The sequence below is a fragment of the Schistocerca cancellata genome, chromosome 3 (assembly GCF_023864275.1).
Source record: "Schistocerca cancellata isolate TAMUIC-IGC-003103 chromosome 3, iqSchCanc2.1, whole genome shotgun sequence".
In the NCBI taxonomy this organism is placed as follows: Eukaryota; Metazoa; Arthropoda; class Insecta; order Orthoptera; family Acrididae; genus Schistocerca; species Schistocerca cancellata.
Genome location: NC_064628.1, coordinates 599754168 through 599776178, shown reverse-complemented (window position 1 = coordinate 599776178; position 22011 = coordinate 599754168). Strand labels below are relative to the sequence as shown.

General features: G+C 36.7%; 1 protein-coding gene across 3 annotated transcripts in view; it reads right to left on the bottom strand.

The window, feature by feature from the left end:
* The window catches only part of LOC126175491 (F-box/LRR-repeat protein 2), a 708226-nt gene that overhangs the window by 27226 nt on the left and 658989 nt on the right, over positions 1-22011 (bottom strand). For all 3 annotated transcript variants that reach the window (XM_049922311.1, XM_049922313.1, XM_049922312.1), the window contains 3 exons: positions 17895-18061; positions 11454-11656; positions 9642-9845 (listed from right to left, as the gene is read on the bottom strand). In XM_049922311.1, the coding sequence (XP_049778268.1) occupies positions 9642-9845; positions 11454-11656; positions 17895-18061 (574 nt within the window). The remainder of the gene's footprint in view (positions 1-9641; positions 9846-11453; positions 11657-17894; positions 18062-22011) is intronic.

The following is a 22011-nucleotide window of genomic DNA, read 5'->3' as shown; positions in this document are numbered from 1 at the left end:
GTATCAAGTAGGTGTTTACTCTCATCCCCCTATTTTTGACCCCTGCTTAGAAGAGAATGATGATGAAGGGTCATAGAGAAAGGAAAATAAATAAATAGAAAATTTTTGTTTAGTTAAACTGAATGTCTCATCATATTTATTGTAGATTTTTATGTTGGGTTCATACATACTGTGCCCACACACCTTTATCATTGGGTAGATGAAATAAATACATGGTGCTAGTGACAACATGAACAGTCAACAAAATCCAAGTAAAGGTGCAACAAAGTTCCTTGGGAAATGGATACAAAGTGATTTAAAATGAAACATACTTATTAAATATATCAGTGCTAAGCAGAATAAAGGCTGTCATGTTTCAAGGAATCTAAAAATCAGCATAAATGAGTAACAGATATTGAACATTTATCATCTACCAAGTGGTTATAACAAAAGTGCACCTACTCACAGATGTCCAGTGTGGGCAATAATTATCATATGGCAGTGAAACTTGATAGTTATGCTAAAACATTAATGTGGGACCAATTTATACTGGAAAAGACTAGTTCTAATTCTGTTCACCAGTTGCAAATATCATCTGCATACTGTTTGTATGACAGTATGACATCCACACTGTCATTTGACAAGTCATAACATGAGTGAACAGTATGGCTATCAAGAAGAGAGAGTGTATGCTGACCATGAAAGCATTTTATGTGAACAACAGCAATTACAGTGCTGAATTGAGAGAGCATTGCTGACTGAAAGGTCTTAGGAGAGGCCCAACATTGTTAAGTGGTTTAAAGAAGATGATAATGAAACTGTAAGCACAGGTGAGCTTTGTGCGGAACCTGGAATGGGAAGACGTCCTATCCTGGTGGTAGTTACTGACAATGTCGCTGTTGCTGTCACTGATCATGCAGAATATGGCCCGGGTATTGTTAGTGCTTCTATGGTACCACAAGAATTGTCTGTCCCATGGTAAACAGCATGTAAAATTACATGGTCTACCATAGACCAGTACCTGTACAAGATCCAGATAGTGCAGCAAATGAAACCTCACAGTCCTCCACAATGTTCTGAATTTGCTCTTTGGTTTCCGGCTTGGATCAAAGTTGATGACATGCAGCTGGGAAATATTCTGTGGAGCACCAAGGAACATTTAACACTACAGGTTGCAGTGAATACACAGAACTGCTGCATTTTGGACATTGATAACCCTCATGTTGTGCATGAAGAGCCATTGCACTCACTGTATGTGACTTTGTGGTTTCGATTCATAAGCACCTTTATTCTAAATCTAATATTCTTTGAAGAAAATACACTTAGAGGGCCTGTTGGGCATACTATAACACCTGCACACTATCGAGACCTCCTTGTACAGCACATGACTTCAGCTTTGGAAGAGCACAACTGCGTGGAAACCACTGTTTTCATGCAAAATGATGCAACAACTCATATTGCTTGCTCAGTGAAAGCTCTGCTTAATGCAGCCTTCCATGACCTTGTTACCTACAGAGGTTTTACAGTTGCATGTCCTGCAGGATCACCTGATTGGAATCCATCTGACTTTTGACTCTGGGGATATCTATACCAGGTACACATTCAGTCTCTACCCACTCTGAAAGCCGGTCAGTATACAGGAACACATTGCTCAGATTACAGTGGAACTGCTGCATCACTTTATTGATGCAGTATCTTGCTGGTGTCTCCAGTGTTCATATTGAACAAACTGTGCAGGCGGCAGTTAATAATAAAATCAACATTATGCCTTTCTCACTTGTTTGACCTTTCCTACCCATGCCCCTTTCCTAATTAATTACATATGGAAACATTTCTACACATCTTTCTTGCATTTCTTCTGGCATAAATTGATTCCACATTAACACATTAGCATATCTACTAAGTTTCACTGCACTGATAATTACAGCCCACAACTTCCATGAGTAGCTGCACTTTAATTATAACCACATGTTATGTTTCAACCAGGGTGGCCATTTAATTTTTATTAACAAACAGGACTTTCTAAGAAGTTCAGAGAAAAATCTGTGATAATTAATGGGGAAAAATGCATTGACAAAATTTAACGGATGTACAAGTTTGCTCCTTTCTTCTCAGTAGGGCCTGCAGAATACGTTGAAAACATTGTACAAATTTTATGCAAAATTTGTAAAGGACATACTATTAACATTTTGGAAGAATTGGAGATACACACTCATATGAAAAATTTCCTGAATGACTTACTCAATGAACAAACTGACCTGAAACATAATTTCTGACCATGAGGAAGAACAAACGTGTGAGATCACAGATAATACATCCACAAAATTTTTTAACCATATAATATCATGCAATAAACATACCACCCTGGGCTCCCAAAGATAAAAAGTCTGTAAACATATAGCATCTAAGGATCCCAACTGTCAAACTGCTGTCAAACAACTATTATCATCAAAAATTCATATTATAACAACTGTGTGATTATAGTAACAATATTTCACAATCAGAAGCTCATAGTCAACCTACAGATGCCATATATTGTCAACTTCACCTAGACATAAATAGAAATGTCTATAAAACTATCACTTGACCATAAGTAAGATGTAAATTAGATTCATTATTAACAACATCCACAGGTGCACTTGAAAATGACACTGTAAGCCAAAACAGCCCAGCTTGATGTGCATAAATATCTAAATACAAGCAAAATATATTTAAAAAGAAAGATGATGAGACTTACCAAACAAAAGCGCTGGCAGGTCGATAGACACACAAACAAACACAAACATACACACAAAAATCTAGCTTTCGCAACCAACGGTTGCCTCGTCAGGAAAGAGGGAAGGAGAAGGAAAGACAAAAGGATATGGGTTTTAAGGGAGAGGGTAAGGAGTCATTCCAATCCCGGGAGCAGAAAGACTTACCTTACCCTCTCCCTTAAAACCCATATCCTTTTGTCTTTCCTTCTCCTTCCCTCTTTCCTGACGAGGCAACCGTTGGTTGCGAAAGCTAGATTTTTGTGTGTATGTTTGTGTTTGTTTGTGTGTCTATCAACCTGCCAGCACTTTTGTTTGGTAAGTCTCATCATCTTTCTTTTTAAATATATTTTTCCCACGTGGAATGTTTCCCTCTATTATATATAAATACAAGCAAATAAATATTACACAGCAGCTACTGAAATTGATTTCCCTAAAAATAGAAGTTTGCCTTTGTTTCATTCACTCAGATGATCCCAAATGATTTTTTACAATTGTTCTCCTGCCTTATCACCATACTTTTCACTTTTATGCTTTTTACCAAGAAGCACATTTTCGTAGGCTTTCAGGCTTTCCCAGCATGGTGCTATCATATTGGAAAATTGGGTTTTCTGTAGGTAATCTGCATCATACTTGCATTGTATTTTGATCACATAACTCACAGTCTTCATCAGGTGTTCTCTGAGCCCTCGAGGGGCACCAGATGCAGATCGTGGATTACATAATTGAAATAACATGCAAGTGTGATGTGGATTACTGGTAGAAAACCTGAATTTCCAAGATGACAAGTACATTTTTGTTTGAAAACTCAAATGGTGTTTCTTTGTCTTAATGTGATTCACAGTACCAGATCTTCCACCATCCAACACCAAAGTTTGATCTGCACAATGCACATTCTACAGTTTCTGCACTGCCTATGATAAATGTAAACTCACAGTTTCTACATTGATGTTGAAACTACACTTTCGTTTTGGCATGATGAAACAGTGAACATGGTTCAGTACTATCAGCAGTCGAAATGTAAACAATAAAAAAAATAAAGACTGTACAGCAACTCATACAAGTGGCACTTCCAGGCCCATATACTTGGAACAATGCACAGCAAATTGCAAGTCAAACATCTGGTAGTGTAATGTGCTTTAGCCAAGCAGAATCACGAACAAATAAAAAAAGAAAGGGACTGTTCTGGCAAATATGGGATGAATGGACACCCTAGTTTTAACAGTTGTGTAAAAACTATGTCTTATTGTCGAAAAAGCATGCAGCAGCTGAGTGCACTTTCAGAATTCATTGGGAATCTGTCAGGGAGTACACTTAAGACAGTCATCTAAACTACTAGTTAATAATGCACCTATATTATAGATACACTAATGTGCATTAACAGAAATGTAATTGTGACTTACTATTGCACCCATAAAAACCAAAGTCACTGTAGTCAGCCATAAAAATATTTTGACAGTGAGACAATGTTTTCTCAATTAAAGTACTTATACCAATATTAGTATGGTACCACCAAAAAGATGTAATTCATCTTTATACACCTTGCTGACTGAAAAGCCCCATTGTGCCATTTAATAACTTAACCAGCCCAGCCATGGTACTATAAATGACACTCAGTAAGCTGGCATACCTTATCTATCATCTACTTGAAAGCTTTATAATACTTCTTAATGAGCCTAATCCACAGCCAATTGCTAACTAAAAATGGATTGGTGTAATTCAACAATTCTGTCCATTTGGCCCACCTCCTCAGCCTATCATCATATGACACCGCAGACGCGTGAAGGAAATATTTTGCATATACAGTCACATTATAAGATTACAAGGAAACTAACATATGATCCTTGAAAGGCACATTCCGCATAACAATACCCAGATTTTAAAATACCCAAGTGGGTTTGTAGTGATTATTGACAAATGAACAAGAGAACTTATAATGCTGCCTGATATGATGGATCAGTGAAACTAAGAATATAATCTATCAGTAAAAGTCCAAAATATGAAAATACAAGATTGAAAATTTCTTCTGTTATGGTTTTATGTGATATTTTTAATATTTTATTTGGTGGGAGGTTTCCATCATTATGATTTCTTAGATCAGTCAGCATTGGCAAAATCATTCAGATCCATAGAATTTTCAGTCAAGGATGGCAGTGTCAAACAATGTGAAATATAATGAAACCAGAAGGCAAACAGTTTTGTAAAACCTATACTCTGGGACCAGCACCAGAGTACAGCTGATTAATAATTATGTCTGTTTGGTGCTCAATGAGTAAACCATTAAATTACATTCACTGGCCTACAATGAATATTAAGATCAGAATGAGGTAATAGTTGATTAACATGTGGACAGATTCATATATGCTCAGAATATACAAATTCATATCATGAAAAGGCTAATATATGCTATGCATTTATTTCTGCTACAAATTAATAACATTAATTAAAAATTACTGTCTTTTTACTTTCATCTTTCTCTCTCTCTCTCTCTCTCTCTCTCTCTCTCTCTCTCTCTCTGTCTCTCTCACACACACACACAAAGAGGTCTCGTTAAGCCAAAAGTTTTCTCAGGCTACAGATAATATAAAGGGTGCCCCATAAAGAATGCAACTTTTTAGTGCTTAATAACGTAAAAATTTATCGATGAAACTAAATAATTTACATGTTATTGCACTGCACGCCACCTGTGATCATACATGAAATATGATATTACTCAAATGCTATCCATGACTCTGCAGCCACAATGTCACTTTTTGATGAAATTTTCCATAACTTTCCAGCATACTTGCATCTCTAGTTCTGAAATCATATGCTAAAACTTGGCCTTGATTTCTGAGAGTGATTGTGAATTGCTGCTATACACATGAGATTTCAAATACTCATATAGAAAGAGACCACATACTTACTATCTTATCACTAAATGTGGTTGGCCTATTCAGTCAACATTGGAGGAATTGCCCAGCCTAGGAACCTCTCTCGAACAAGTCCATTGCAATTGATGCATGAAAGGTAGCAGTGTGTTGTTGAAAACCAAACCCCATCGTTATTCACATGATCCAGTTCTCGTCATAAAAACTCTGTTAAGATATTGTGGTAGTGTTTGCTGTCAATTATTAATGCATTTCTGGCACCATCTTAGAAGGAGAGAGTCCAATTAAACACTCAGCCCAAATGCTACATCTCACAGTCACTTGTTGATGTAAGGACTTCTCCATAATAACTTAAGGGTTTTCTGTGCTGCAAGTCCTACAATTTGGCTCGTTGATGAAGCCATTCAAGAGAAAGTGCATCAGTGAACACTATTTTCTTGATGAAATTGTTCTCCTTTCTTTGCTTTGCAAGCACCCATGAGCAAATGCTACAGCAATATTATCACTCATGATGGTAATGTTTTCTGCAGAATGACTAATGCAAGAATCCTTTGAGAGTTTAAAGTGTACAAACAAAAGTGGTTTTCTCAAATGCATCAATAAATCTCACCACAGTCCATATATTCGGTGCATTACAATACCCAAACATTCTGTGAAGTTCACAAACAGTCACAACATTCACCACATTTGTAATAAAGTTTCACTATGATAACATGCTGTTCCATCATGAGGCACTCCTCTGCTACCTCAAAGAAAACAGATGAAAATCATGCAACTTACAATGCTCTCAAGTTACCAGAACAGAAATGGTAGGCATCTCAAAAGTTACATTCTTTGTGGGTCACCATTCAGTACGATTTCTATATACAGGGTGTATCACCTAAAACTTGCACCACAAATATTACGGAAATCAAAAGTGCTATTGATGTGTGGTTTTCAGAGAGCAGATTGGTAGTCAGGGGCTCATGTTATTAGCCAATAAATAGATTGTAATAATACTTATAAAGTGTATCTTTTATGCAAACATACACTTTTTAAAAATAAAACAATGCCTATTGGCATTAATAAACTAAAAGTAGGTTAAATTAAAATGTCAGTGGTCTTTGTTAGAGCATCCTAGTGTGAGTCATTTATGAAATATCATATTTTGAAAAGTTTTCACAATGGCACTTGTATAGTACATTTGGTAGCACATGCTACATGTATTCTGATCAGTAACAAAACAATTGACCTGATCATCACTGCTTGTGTTCAAAATAACCACAGCAGTGGCAATACACCCTTCTAGTCTCGTACGGAGCAAATGCTGCACATGTGCTAAGATTTCATTGGAGGTGTCTGCACAGGCTGTAGTAATACATCACTGCATATAATTGAATGTAGTTGGTATGTCCTTACAGACAGCATCTTTCAGGTTCCCCCACAGAAAAAAGTCTACTGGCATCACATCCTGGGAATGGGCCAACCCAGGTACAGGTCCCCTGTGTCCAGTCCAATGATATGGAAACAATTTGTGAAGACATGATGTAGTACTTCACACACTATGGGCTGGACAGTCATCATGTTGGTGCCACAGGTTCCTCTAGTCTACAGAGGAATGTCTGTTAGGAGACTGTGATACTTGTGCACTTTTAGTGTTCCATTTATGAAATATCGGCCTATGAGCTGATAGTTCACTATCCCACACCACACATTTACACTACATGAATGTGGTGTTCCACCTGAAAAAGCCAGCTGGGATTGTCAACAGACCAACAGTGCATGTTTCAGTGGTTTGCCTGGCCACAGTTGGTAAATGTGACTTCATCACTAAACAAGATGCATGGTACATCTGGAGTATCCTGTTTTAGTACCCATGTACAGAAGTTAACATGATTCTCATAATTGTTTTCATGCTGCTCTAGATGGAGAGAGATGTGATATGGATGGAACCTATGTCAATGCAGAATGCATAGCACCCTTTCCTGACTCTGCCACTTCTGCTGCGATTCCTTCTGTTATGTTCTCTAGGTGTTACCTACCACTTTCATGTAACTGACTGAAGAGGTTGATAAATAACTGCCAAGATGGTTGACATCAATTGGACTATTTTGCTGCATACACTGTACGAGAATGAACTGCATTCCTTCTGCAATCTCCATACACCATGAGAATGTTATCTTTTTCTACATTTTTAAAACCCATTGTCCACTCATGACCTACTGCATGAACTGTCATGCATTAACTGACTAGCAAGTTGCAGTGCAATCAATGAACACACAAGCACAGTGTAAACAAACATAACAACATTGTACCTAGCAGCTACACAGGTTGAATGGCACAAACTAGTGTTGATGTGGAAACTTTTCAAAATGCATCTCATAAACAACTCACACTAGAATCCTGCAACCAACACCACTGACATTCTAATTTACCCTACTTTTAGTTTGTTAATGTCAATAGGCATTGTTACATTTAAAAAAGTGTGTGTTTGCACAAAAAATACACTTTCTAAGTATTATTACAATCTATTTTTTGGCTAACAATATGAGTCCCTGACTTCCAATCCATTCTATGGAAACTGCACATCAACAGCACTTCCCATTTCCTATATGTTTGTGGTGCAAGTTTTGCATAATTCACTCTGTGTAAAAAGGAGACTCAATTGAAATTTTACATACAAATGGCATATATTTGAGAGCTTAAGGTAAAGGGTTCATCAAAATGGATAAACATGTTCTTACATGCCTCCCCATTTCACAAATGGAAAATGGTGTCTGGTATATAACATACCCCACTGTGCTAGTATCCATGAACTTTATCTATGAAATTCATTATAACTCCCAGACAAGATCCCAGGTTCATTTCATCACCATCATGTCCAATTTCCTCCTTTAACTCATGGTGAATATTTTAGGGTTGAATGATATACACCAATCATTTAAGATAATCCCAAAGAAAAAACAATAAGGAGGCACATGAGCTTGGTGATCATTGTTGGTGACTATTATGTGAGATGAGGTGAACCAGAACTGCTCATTGAGCAACTCAATTGCTTTGCAGGAAGTGTATCCTGCTGAAAGCATAACTCATGAACATCCCTTCAATTGAAATGAGGCCGCAAAAAACCTCTTGTCATCACACAGTATCACTTATCATTAATTGTCAGCTTGTACCACCTCAACTTCAAAAAAGTAAGGACCGGTGATACCATCTGTCCAAAAGTCACAGCACACCATTTTCTGTGGATGCATCCACACTCTTAAATTATAAAAGCATTTTCTGACCCCTAGATACAGCAGTTCTCTTTATTCACAAATGCATTTAAGTGGAAGTGCACCTCATGATTAAAGAAGAGGTTCCTCATAAAACCATTTTCTTCCCATCATCTTCACCCAACCACTCAACAAAATATTGTTTTTTCTCACGATCGTCTTATTTCAGCTGCTGAGGTAACTGAATTCTGTAATATTGGCAATGGATATTACACCTGAGAATTTGCTGTACTGATGTATGTCCTGTGCCTAATGTGAAGAACTGACTTCACTAGACTAATAGCCACATTGTCATGAACCACCACAATTTTCTCCCCATATCAACTCTAATGAGGCCACCCACAACTCTTAACATTCACAGTTGAACCTGTTCCATTGAACTTTACAATAAGTCTGCAAACTGTGGATTCATTAGGTGCTTCACTGTGCGCTAGAATTGCATGGAGATACTTTACAGTTATTGTTTAACTGTCTCCATTCTGATAAAACGTTTGCACTATTAGCACATGCTGTGAAACAGTAAACAGCTCCACACAATAAACTGCTGCACGTAATGCAGAAATATGATAAATTCACACTGATGCAATAATTTGAATGTTTCTGGAAAACAAAATGGTGCACAACAGTATTGTTAAGTTACAAAAAAATATAACTTTTTGAAGGACACATTATAACTGATTTTTAAAGTATAGAAGTTGAAACAATAGACTATGAAGGTACTTAAATCCCTAATGCTATTATACGGAAGATGCACTGATAATCTGGTACAGTATTACGTATCTCACCTGAGCACAAGGCAACGGAGTTTGAGGCATTTGACACGCAAGATGTCTATGGCTTTTTGGCTCTTGTCAGAAAACCGCAAGTTCTCTGGATCCCAGCGTAGCTCCAGTCGTTCCAAGTTCGGACAGTTATTAGCTATACCATCCATTAACTGATCAACATGGATGTTTACTCCTAGGCGCTCAGGGGTGCCCATAACAATGATCCTGAAATAGTATTTTGCTAAAATAAACAGCGAATTTGAACACAAGAAAGTTTATGCATGTATGGGAAGCTGAAGCAGGGTAGATCTCTGGAATACTACAGACTTTCATTAGTGAATTTGAAAGAAAGAAATGGTTTCCCTTAGTAAAAGCAGTATGCTGATGAGGATGTTTCCATTATTTATGACAGCTGCCATTATTACACATCAAAATATTTATGGCTGTAAAAAATTAAAAAGCTAACACACATATATGTACATATTGAGAAGCTGATAACAAATTCAAGAGTCCTTTTCATTTAATTACTCTCTCCCCTGACAGTGCTTCAGAACTATACCACTGCCTGAGGCAAATGAAATACAATGCTAACATTAGTTTCGATATTTGTTCTTTGCACAAATTTGTTCAAAAAACTGGAACTTCAATTTGTGATTTGAATTTAAATGCTTTAGCTTTACTTATTAGATCCATTATATTCTTAAATGTTTATTGTTTCCATTATTTTTCCAAAGTAAGATATAAATCTGGCAATATAATATACTAAGTCAACAGAATAACATCTATGTTTGATTAAATAAAAATTAATTAAAGGTCATACACATGATGAATAACAATTTTGGTTATAATGAAGAAATTTAGTATTCTCAAGGAATGAGATATGCAAGATAATCACATATCACTGAATATTCTCATATTCATAAATGTGAAGGTTTTACTTGGTAAAAACTTTCTAAAGCCAAGTTTGCATAAATATGTCTCTGTTTCCAACAACTAATTTCAGCAGACTTTGCTGTCTTCTCCAGGTCTTCAAAATTCTTGTTACAAAATGTGTTTGAAATGTGTTACAAAACATGAGTTTGAACCCCATCTTAAGTTGTCATGCTAGTGAATAAAATGTAGCATTTTATACAAAGGCTTGTCAGAAATAAAATATTTACAATCAAAACCATCTTGTGCACATGACACTGTTCATATATGTAGCACTCATAGATGAATGTTACATCATAAAAATCATTATATATAATAAAATGCACAGCAGCACATCTGTTTACATTAGCTAGACATGTTCCAATCAATGACAATTCGACTTAGATAGTGCATATGGTACAACTCAATGAATAATGTGTACATTTTACCCACTAATATGACAACTTGGCATGAAGTTCCAACTTACAATGAACACATTTTGTAAGAAAAATTTTGAAGAACAGAGGTTGACAACGAAGTCTTTTGCAATCAGTTGTTGAAAACAAAAAAAGTATTTATATAATCTTGGCTTTAGAAAGCTTTTTATCAGTCATGTATTCAACTTTATCAGGAATACAGGGTAAAGCTGTGTTAACCAACAAACAAAAGCATACTATTTATAAGAAAAAATGCATTGTTCTGTGTCATCTTTGACATGACTTCCAGATAGAATCCCAACTACTGAAGTTTAGATGAGTACTGATACAAAAGTATCCCATATATGGGCTTAAACCATGATTCAGCTTCTTTTGTGCCTCTAAATCAAGAATAAAATAACAGTGAAATGGAAGATATGCATGAATATGAGAGACTCATACATTATTTTTCAGGCAATATATTAATGAGCACTGAAAATGTACCTACTTGGCATTTGTGAGAATGGGAAGTACTGACATCCACAGTTGATCAGTGATGTGTGGCATTCCAGAGAGTGCTATTCCCCACAGCTGATGTCCATGGCGAGAAAGGAATTTGTGGAGAGCATCATCAGTCAAATTATCTGAGCTGTCCAAGTCCAAGGCAATCAATGAGCGTGGATTTCCAAGTTCCATGTATGCCTTCAGAACCTGAAAAAAAAAGCTATTGTTAATGAGTATGTACACACACAAACACACACACAGACAAGAGCTGTTGTGGTCCCTTACACTTAGAAATAGTGTAGATATTTTCCAGATATATCAAAACTATGATTAGATCTCCAGAATCAGATTTTCACTCTGCAGTGGAGTGTACACTGATATGAAACTTCCTGGCAGATTAAAACTGTGTGTCGGGCCAAGACTCAAACTCAAGACCTTTGTCTTTTGCAGGCAAGTGCTCTACCAACTCAGGTACCCAAGCATGTCTCACGACCCATCCTCACAGCTTTAATTCCACTAGTACCTTGTCTCCTACCTTCCAAACTTCACAGAAGCTCTCCTGCATACCTTGCAGAACTAGCACTCATGGAAGAAAAGATATTGTGGAGACATGGCTTCTCTTTTTGCAGCCATCAGTGTTCTGATGCTTAACTCAATTACACCTCACTGGCCAATTTTTGCTCAGCTTTTTCCCTCCAAAGTGCACAGAGACTCTCCTGCGAAGTCTGCAGATCTAAAACTCATAGGGTATAAAATATGTCACCCAATGTGATCAGAGTCTTAAGAATGTTTCTCATACTAACTTACTCATATTGTTCTCTAGATCACAGTACAAGTGAAAATGTTTTGGGTTGTTGAATGCATGAAGGAAAACATTACTCTAGAAAAACATTTCTTCAGTATGGTGCACTAAATTTTACCTATCACTGATGACAATCTGCTTAGGAGATACTACATAAGGACATTTGTTTCACTCCGTTTAGTCTTTAACCTGTTCTTCATCTCACATTACTTAATTGTAGTTTATCAACTAGTAGGGGTATTAAAATGAAAATGAGACAGATGAAAAAAGTAAGTAAACTGTTTATTATATTCAAAAGTAGTCACCCTAATTGGTAATACATTTATGCCACTGTCAGACAAGATGGTCAGTGTCTTTATGGGAAAATGTTTGTGGTTGTCTCTAGAAACATGATTACACCCAGGCATGCACTTTCCTAATCATCTGAAGCAAATTGTTGGCCACAAATGTCTTTCTTCAGGGTTCCAAAAATATGGAAATTGCATGGGAAGATATGGAGACTGTATGGAGGATGTGTAAGGACTTCCAAGCAAAATGTCTGCACTGTAGTCAAAAAAACCTTGGAAATGTGTGCTCTGGCGCTATGAAACTTCTGCTGCTGTGTGGTCAAAACGACCTTGGCAGTATGTTAGTGGGCCCACACATACCCAAGGTAGTTTTGTCAAGGTTGTTTTGACTATGCTGCAGTAGTTTCATTGGGAAGCCCTTCATTTTTAGTAAATTGTCCATCATAGTCAAATAGTGCACTAGCATTGGGGTAAACATGAGTTATTTTCAGCCCAAATAATAACTAAAAAATATGTAATAATTGCTACACATCTGAAAAATTTACTAATCAAATCAAATTGTAAAAGCCAAATAATATGGCCAGAAGATCAACAAATATTGTATGGCTGTCAGGTTATTAATGCTTATTTGGTACCACTCAGAGGACACATAAAGGGCAATCTGAAGGTAACTCCTACATACATTACCAGCAATCATTCTTCTATTGTCCATAGCATTTGTTGATTTAATAGCAGCTTCTGATATTTTGTGGGGAAAGATAATCCTTCTGAAGTTTCTAACAACAATCCCCTGTAGAATTCAAGCTCAATTATTCAATAATATTATCTGTGACAGATATCTCCAAGTTATTCTACACAAGGCATTAGTAATCAAAAGTTCTGAAGAATGGACTGCTACAGGGCTCTCTACTTTCACCACTCTACTCACTCTAATTCTCTTAAGTTTATATACTGCAGATATTCTTCACACTGACAACAGGAAATTTACTTCTGCAGATGACCTAGCTACTGGTAACTGAAGAAAGTCCATAGAGGAAACAAAGGATATTGACAGAAAATTCTCAGTCTTGTGGAAGTGCACTGCTCTGAAAAACTTAAAGACAAGCTTGATAAAGTAATATAACATATTAACTACTCAGTGGAAATGAATGAAAGAGCAGGAGCATGTTGCCAGACACTTCTCAACTGTGCACAGAAAGTTGGACATCACATGGCATGAGGTCAGCATGACTATAATGCCAAATGGAGCTGGACCTGCAACATAAGGTAGTTGACAATGATTGACCACATCAAACAGTGCAGCTGGAGGAGCTTTTGAAATGAGAGGATATTCAGCGAACGCACTGGTCTGCCCCTTCCCCTAACTTAAATCCCATTGATCATGTGCGGGATGCATTGGCAAGACACACTGCAGTAAATTGGCATGCACCAATGACCATCCAGCAGTTGTCAACCATGCTGATGGAGGAATGGAATACCGTACCACAATAACTCCTTGCCAACCTTGCAGCCAGCATGTGATCATGTCACACAGCATAAATTGCTGTCCGTGCTCATCACAGGCCCCATTAAGAATGATCTCCCACCTTCTGTTAATGCCCAAAGGACAATCATCAATCATTGTGATTTCAGTGTAATGATTTTCTTTGAATGAAAGTGTCATTTCTGTTTATCTCATTGTGTATTTCTCTCATTTATCTTCTGCACTATATTGTAGCTGTTCTTCCTATCTACAGTCAAAGTTTCATTTTGCTATATTACTTGGCAGTGACACATCTTATGAAATTCACTTTCATACTTAAGTTTTTCTCACCTGTGTATAAATGGCTCCCAGTTCCACACAGTTCTAATGGAACAAACTAACTTTACCTACCTGACAACTGTATGTTACCTATCTGACAGCTGTATTTTACCTACCTGACCATTTGCTATTCCGATCTCTCTCAAGAATGCTTCTGTCCATAACTTAAAACTGTGTCCTGTGAATCTAGTAATTACAGAGAATCTCTTCAGAGAATCTCTTGTGTCCTAGAGCCCCCCCCCCCCCCCCCTGTTCTTTGCACATTGTGCAAGCAGTTCAGCTAATCTGTATTTCTTCCTTCCTGCTACTCAGGTGCAGGCCTTGGACATCTGGGCTTGGAGTATTGGCATTAGCACAAAATATGATGATTAGCATTTGCTCTGGTTCACCTACCACATCTGATGACATGAGTTTCTCATTAGTATTTGCATAAATATAGAGTTTAATATTCCGCTGCATAATATACCACATCTACTTTCACATATTACAATGTTAAATCAGCTGTTGATTCTAGTAAATCTACTAACAAGAATCTAACACATTTTACTCTTAACTATTCATATGGTGAAAAAACACGGTACCCATTGAGTGCAAAAGGGAAAATACAACACCAGTATTTAAAGAAGGGGATAAAAAGAAGTGTACCAACTATGGAGTGATCTTGGAAAAGAATCTGGGAAAGAGGTTGAGAGCTATCCTGTAACTTGAATAACAGCAGCCTGGATTTAGGATTAATGAAGAATAATTGACCTTGGTTTTTCACTTGAACAAATAATGGAAAAATACTGAGAGAAAGGAAAAGCCCTGATAATCGTGTTCGTAGATTTGGAGAACATGTAAGACAACATATCAAAATAAAAATTCTCTAACTACAAAAATTCAGACACTGCATGATAATTGTGAGAACAGTGTAAAAAAGTAGTTCAGAACAAAGAGAGATGTGCAACAGGTCAGTACCCTTTTCCCAACACTCTTCATCACACTTGTGAATGCTGTAATGAAGGACTCCAGGAGAGTGGAAAAAGAAGACCTAAATGTCCTTGAAGTTGTAGGTGGCAACACCATTTGGAGTGAAGTCAGCTTGGAGGTGCAGAGGAAATTGGATCTGTGGTGGTAAACACCAAGTTCAAAGAGTTTGCCCCATCGGAGGTTTGAGACCTCAGCAGTTTGGTCCCGTAGGAACGTATCACCGAATATCAACTCAAAGAGTTTGAATTAATTGTGAACGAAAGCAAGACAATGACAATGTGAATTAGAACAATACCCATGCCATGTAATGTATTTTTGGAAGGGAATAAGATCAAGATTGTGAATATCTTGGTTGTGTTGTGGCAAATAATGAGAGTATCATCTTGAAGGTCTGAATCAGGGTAACCAAACAGCCCAAGTTCTTCAGTTTAGTATGAAATCTTCTCTGGGATAACATTGTTCCTCTAGGAGCTAAAGCGACTATTTTCAGAGCTTTTCTTCTATCCGTCACATTCTACAATTTGGAGAGCCGAGTTGTAATCAGTGACAAGTAAGACAACTGCAAGTTTTTGAGAATATTTCTTCAGATCTGCTCAATAAAAGAAAAAGGGTGACCAGATGAGAAGTGAGCACATAAGGAGAAACCTGCCAGTAGAAGTGACAATGGACAAAGGGCTCAATGCAGCAAGACTGAACTGGTTTCAGCATGTGAGATGGATGCAGCCTAACAGAATTTCCCATGGGGAAGGAATTTGCCAAGATGAAGACCAATTGGGCAAAAGAGGTGGCTGGACCAAATTAAAGAAGACCTTAAAAGGAAAGGAGTGGCATGGGATGCTGTGGTGAGAGTGGAAATTTACCATGACAGAAACAGATTAAGGCAAACTGTTCAGAGAAATCCCAATTGGTTTGCTGGAAAGATTCCCAGATAATGATGATGTTTTTATTATTGAAGATATTCTACACCATAAATATTCAAAAATAAAAGGAATAATTTTAAAAAATAAACAAAAAAGAAAAGAAAAAGAAAATGCTGACTGGTTCCATATCTTATATCCAAGTAACTCTCCTCCTATCTGAATCAATGGAGTTCGTAATAACATGAAATACAATAAACAAATATAAATAAAGCAGAAACTCTTTGTACAGCCCAAACCATACTGATTATTTTGAATAATTAAACTTGTCAGCCACATTAGAAAAATGTTTAACTGGAAATAGGCAACATCTTATTTTGACTGATCATGGCAAAATTTTATTTCCTCTAAATTGTAAGTAATTTCTTACAGAAAGTACTGTTTATTGTGCATCAAACATGAAACATAGCCAGAAAATTGTCACCTAATATGTACAATTACTCACACTCTTCAATGGTAAAACAGGCGAAACTAGCAGAAAGATGCTATTGGTTGTTAGGTCATGTAATATATGGTACTTCTCTTTTATACTGTATGTCATTTGACCAACTATCCTTGTCACTGCATGCAGTGTTTCAGTCCAGATCATCAATTAAAGTGAATTTTTGACAGGAAATACCAGTGTCACAAAAGTTGCAGAAGAACTGTTGCAACAATTTGAAACTGTATGACAAATAAAAATGCAAACTAAAACTATTTGTGCCATCTGGGGGAAGATACACAGGTTTGTGGACAGAAAAGATATTGATTTTCATGGAAGAGTTCAGTTGGTGTTTCTATTACTGAATTAGCTTGACTCATATAAAATAACAGTTGTTTCATATCATACTAGACTCTGACTAAAAACTAGTCTGTCCAAACAGGCCATGGGTGGTTCAATGGTACTGACCAACCACTGTGTCATCCACAGCCGATAAGTGTCACTGGATGCAGATACAGAGAAGCACATAATCAGCACACTGCTCTTGCAGCCATTGTCAGTTTTCATGTCCAGAACTAGACTCTCACATACATTAATTATGTATTCTGGTGGTTAAAAATGTTTCATAACATTCTAATTACAACAATATGTGGATATCTCTTACTTACAGCAAAAAATCAAATTTCCATTTTAAATTTCTTTAAAAGTATACACAATTAATAGTTTGTAGGTTCCAAAAGATATAAAAAATTTGATCAGTAGCATTTCTGCAACCTAACAACTATTACAAATCATCAAGTTTAAATTTAGAGCCTGTAACACAATTAAAGCTTCATAAAATATTTGTACAAAATGAGGAAAGTCCCTATAGCTTGAAAATAATGGCTCTACCAATATTCTGTGTCAACTGAATTGAATAAATCTATACTAATTGTTTCAGTTGCAATGCACCTATTGTCATATATTTCAACAGTGGAACTTAATGATACAATGAATCTGTTTCATTGCCTTTAAGAGTAAAATTCTGCTCTGTGACCTCTGAAAAAGGAGTTTCTATATGTTGCAACAGGATCTGAATCCTTTTGAAGCACACAGTTTTAGTCCCCCAGCAAGAGTCATTGCAGTTAAAAATACAATGAAGAATAAAAGTTTACACTGGAGCACAGTAAAGTTTACATTATGCAGTATTGAAGCCTCAAATAAAATTTTATCCAGTAATAGCTAGAAAAATAACTGATAGTGCTTTACCGAATCATTGAATCCATTGATCTGGCCAGCAGACAGAAAACGTAGTCCGGGAATGCGTGTGAGCATATCAATGAGGCACTCAGTTGACAGATCTGTTGCTGTTATATCAAGTTCTTGAATGTTGGCCTTCTCCCACTCCACTTGCATCACATGTTCACTCTGCAAGCCTGTTTTCAGACAAATATTTTTCATGCTACTGATATCATCATTAACTTGTTTAAAATAAAACAAACTATGTCAAGCCAATAATTTTTCATTGTAACAGCTGTGTGTAAATAATATACTTTAATGGCAGTAAATTTTACAACAGAATACCATAGTAGTAACTTGGCATGGCCGTGTTATTAATTTGTGAACTGATCTGACTGGGAACAATTAACTGCTAATTCAGAGTGATAAAAAAGTTCAGTGGCTGAATAGATGTATCTGACTACATCTGCACTGAACTTGTGCATAATATTTACTTCTATTTACAACTTTTATGAAATATGGTTATGTATGTTGGGGACTGGCAGATAATGTATCATCACACTTACTGACTTGGCTGCACAGTCTGACATGAGGTGAAGATTTATTCTGTGTAGTCAATGTTTTGCTTTCCAGACTATTTGTCTTTGCTTTGAATGGAACTTATCTGTTAACTCATGCCCTAGAGCATACAAAAGTGCATACATAGCAGTGCATTATGCCCCCACCAAAGCTGCACTTCAGAAAAGGAAAATAACATGGCTGATGGCAATTAAAACACAAGGAAAACAAATAAATACAAAGTTCAGAAAAAACATAGTTAATGTAATGACATTATACAAATCAGTGATGTGATTGGATTTAGAAAAGGAGTCAATAAAAATCATGAATTCTGAAGAAGTCTACTATTATTTTAGTAACTATGGAGAGAGGAAAGAAGCTGAAAGAAATATCACAAATAGACTGAGAAATGAAGCAAAGTTGGAAGGTATTTTGAGAAATAAAGTACAGTCCAGTTTTGAAGTAATCAAACTGGAAATCCTCTACACACATTAATAGTAAGTCAACAAGCAAAATGCACCAGTTATACTGCTGGGGATATTTTGTGAAGTGCATTGGTTATAGTTGGTAGACACTGCTGCTAATGTTCATTGTCACACAAGATTTAACAGCAGCAATAAAGTGACTGTAAAATGTGATACCATGTGAAAATGTTAACTAACAAAATACATGATTCTCCTCACATGCAGTGAAATCTTTGGACATATCTGTATACTGAAAGTTCAGGTTATATTTAATGGGAAGTAACTAATTTGTAGTAGTAGATAGGAATCTAATATTTACTGAGATGTAAACTGAGGGTATGAGAAATAATCTGGAAAGAATTAATTATGAAAAGAAGCTTAAAACTGGTGGTTTTTTCATCTGTCAACCATCAGTCTCTTCCACAAATGCAACAGAAAATTTCAGTGCATTAGTTTAGTTTAGTTTAGTTTATTGAGCACCCGTTTTATCATGTACAATGATATGGGATTTGTCATATGTTACATGCAGAAAAAATATGAATAACAACATATTATGTAAAAACTATCAGTGAACAATCTGAATTAAATATAGGGCCTATGGGCAAAACAATTATAGCTTACATGATATAAATTTGTAACAATATAGGACACAAATAAGTTACATATATTTTGTGTATAATGGACAGCAAACAAGAAACAATGATTATAACATTCTATATTGACAGATTAATTAATTTTTGTGTGTACATAAAAGAGTTTACCCCACGACACAAGTTTGTATATGAGTAACTTATATGATAGGTGAAGGCACGCTATCTTTCTGAAGAATTCATATATTCACTAACACTGTAAAAACTATTACTGATTAACATTCTTTTGAGTTCACTTTTAAAACTGCTCAGCTGCTGAATCCTTTTTATTTTTAAGGGAAGAGCACTATAGAGAATTTTTGGGTGGTATATTGCACTCTTGTTGTATTGGGCTTTCTTATGCACTTCTCTGTGAAATTCATTACTCTGTCTTGTTGTATAGTCATGGAACTCACTGTTTAAAGAAGAAAACTGGGGGTGAGACTTCAGAAAGCATATACTTTCATAGATGTAAATGGATGGAAGAGTCATGATTTTATATTCCTTGAAAATTTCCCTACATGGATCTCTAGGTGCAGCTCCTTTTATGATTCTTATAGCTCGTTTTTGAATAATAAAGGAGCGTTTTGCCTGACTTGAATTGCCCCAAAATATGACACCATATCGCAAAAGACTATGCATAAATGCATAATATGTACACAATATTGTTTGATCACTGCAGCAATTTTTGAGCATTCTAAATACATAGCAACATTTACTTAACTTTTTATTGAGCACATCTATATGTTTGTCCCATTTTAGATGCTCATCTAACCAAATTCCTAAGAATTTTGTATTTGGCGTTTGTAGTATATTCTGTTGGCCTAGCTTCACAGTTTTATTGGGCTTCATATTATTTGAAACATGTCTGTAATTCATCCATAATGTTTTTTCCTCATTCACAAATAAACTGTTGTCCCTGAACCATTTATTTGCTTCAACTGTTGTTGTTTCAATTTTGCTGTTAAGGTCAGTCTCATTCTGAGCTTTAATAAAGAGACTTGTATCATCAGCAAAAAGTACACAATCAGCTTGTGTTAAATAGTTTGGCAAGTCATTTATAAAGATCAAGAACAACAGGGGTCCCAACACCGAACCTTGGGGCACCCCATAACTAACTTCCTTATAACCAGAAAAGTATGACTTTCCATCATGAACTATTTCTACTTTCTGGGATCTGCCAGATAAATATGACTTAAACCATGCATGAGCAGTACCACGGAGTCCATAGCAACTAGTATATTTGTTCCTGTAATGCCATAATAGACTGGGAAAATTAAAATTTCTCATGAGAGATGAAATGAACCTTCCTGTAAAGGTAACAACACACTGGGTACTAGAAGCAGTCAGTCGTCAGCAAACAACAAACAAGACTGAAAACTTTGCTAGCATTTGTACAAACAATTTTTTAGGTTAGAATACACATACACACACATTCATATACAATGTTGCAAAGCAGAATAGTAATTAAGTGAGAAATAATATTTTGTTGAAACCATTTGGGACTCTGCAGGAAATGGAGCATATCTGTCAAGTACCCAATGATAGTGAAACCAAAGGCAACATTTAGAAGAGCCGAAGTACAAACAAGCTGTGGGAGAGAGTATCAGAAACCCCTGATTCAGCACCTTGACACAGTGCAGAGCAGACATAACACTATTCTGTCAATGTGGACAAAACATAGGGACAATGCGAGAATGACTTTCACACTGCAAACTTTGCATTAAAGAAAGCTCAGAAGTTCCGAAAGTACACATTAGGCTAGCCAAGAATGCTCACAGGCCTGGAAAATGGGAGCACATGAATGAAGAATGGCTCTGCCTATCTGTGAATTGTTCAGCCTGGGAGTAGGGTGCCTGTGCCACCATACCTGTGCAGTAAAAATATTGCTTTGCTGGCTGTATGCTGAGACCACCTCTCAGGCTATCCTCCATGTTGCTGTTGGGTTTCTGCCCACATGCCACAACAAAGAAATGCAGATTTCTGGGGCCAAGTGTAGCTACACTCAAAAGAAAATTCAGGCTCTGACAGAAGTCCACAGCTGCACCAGACTACAGAGACGCACTGGCAGCCACACCAACTCATGATGGAGCCATGGCACTGACCTCAGATTACACCATGGACTGAACCAGTAGATTCCTTGCCTGGTGCAGATGTGCTACTCTGTGCCACCGTGCAATATGAGCACAGCATGACCACTGTTAGGCCACAGTGGTAAAGGACATAGTGATCACAGAACTCTCTGAAATAGATGACTGTTAATTGAATGTCTCACTAGCACCTTGGTGCACCACAGGACCACATCTCCACACCTTTGTTTGACTACCCCTCATCACCAGGGAGGCTGTATCCAGTGCACCCATGCAGCACATCATACACTGTACAGCTATCTTGTACTTGTTGATGCTGAATGTCAGGACTGCAGTTTGGCATGTGAGTTGAGGCGAGGGGTTGTTGACTGGAGTAGGTGAAGGGAAAAAAGAAGTGGAGAGTGGA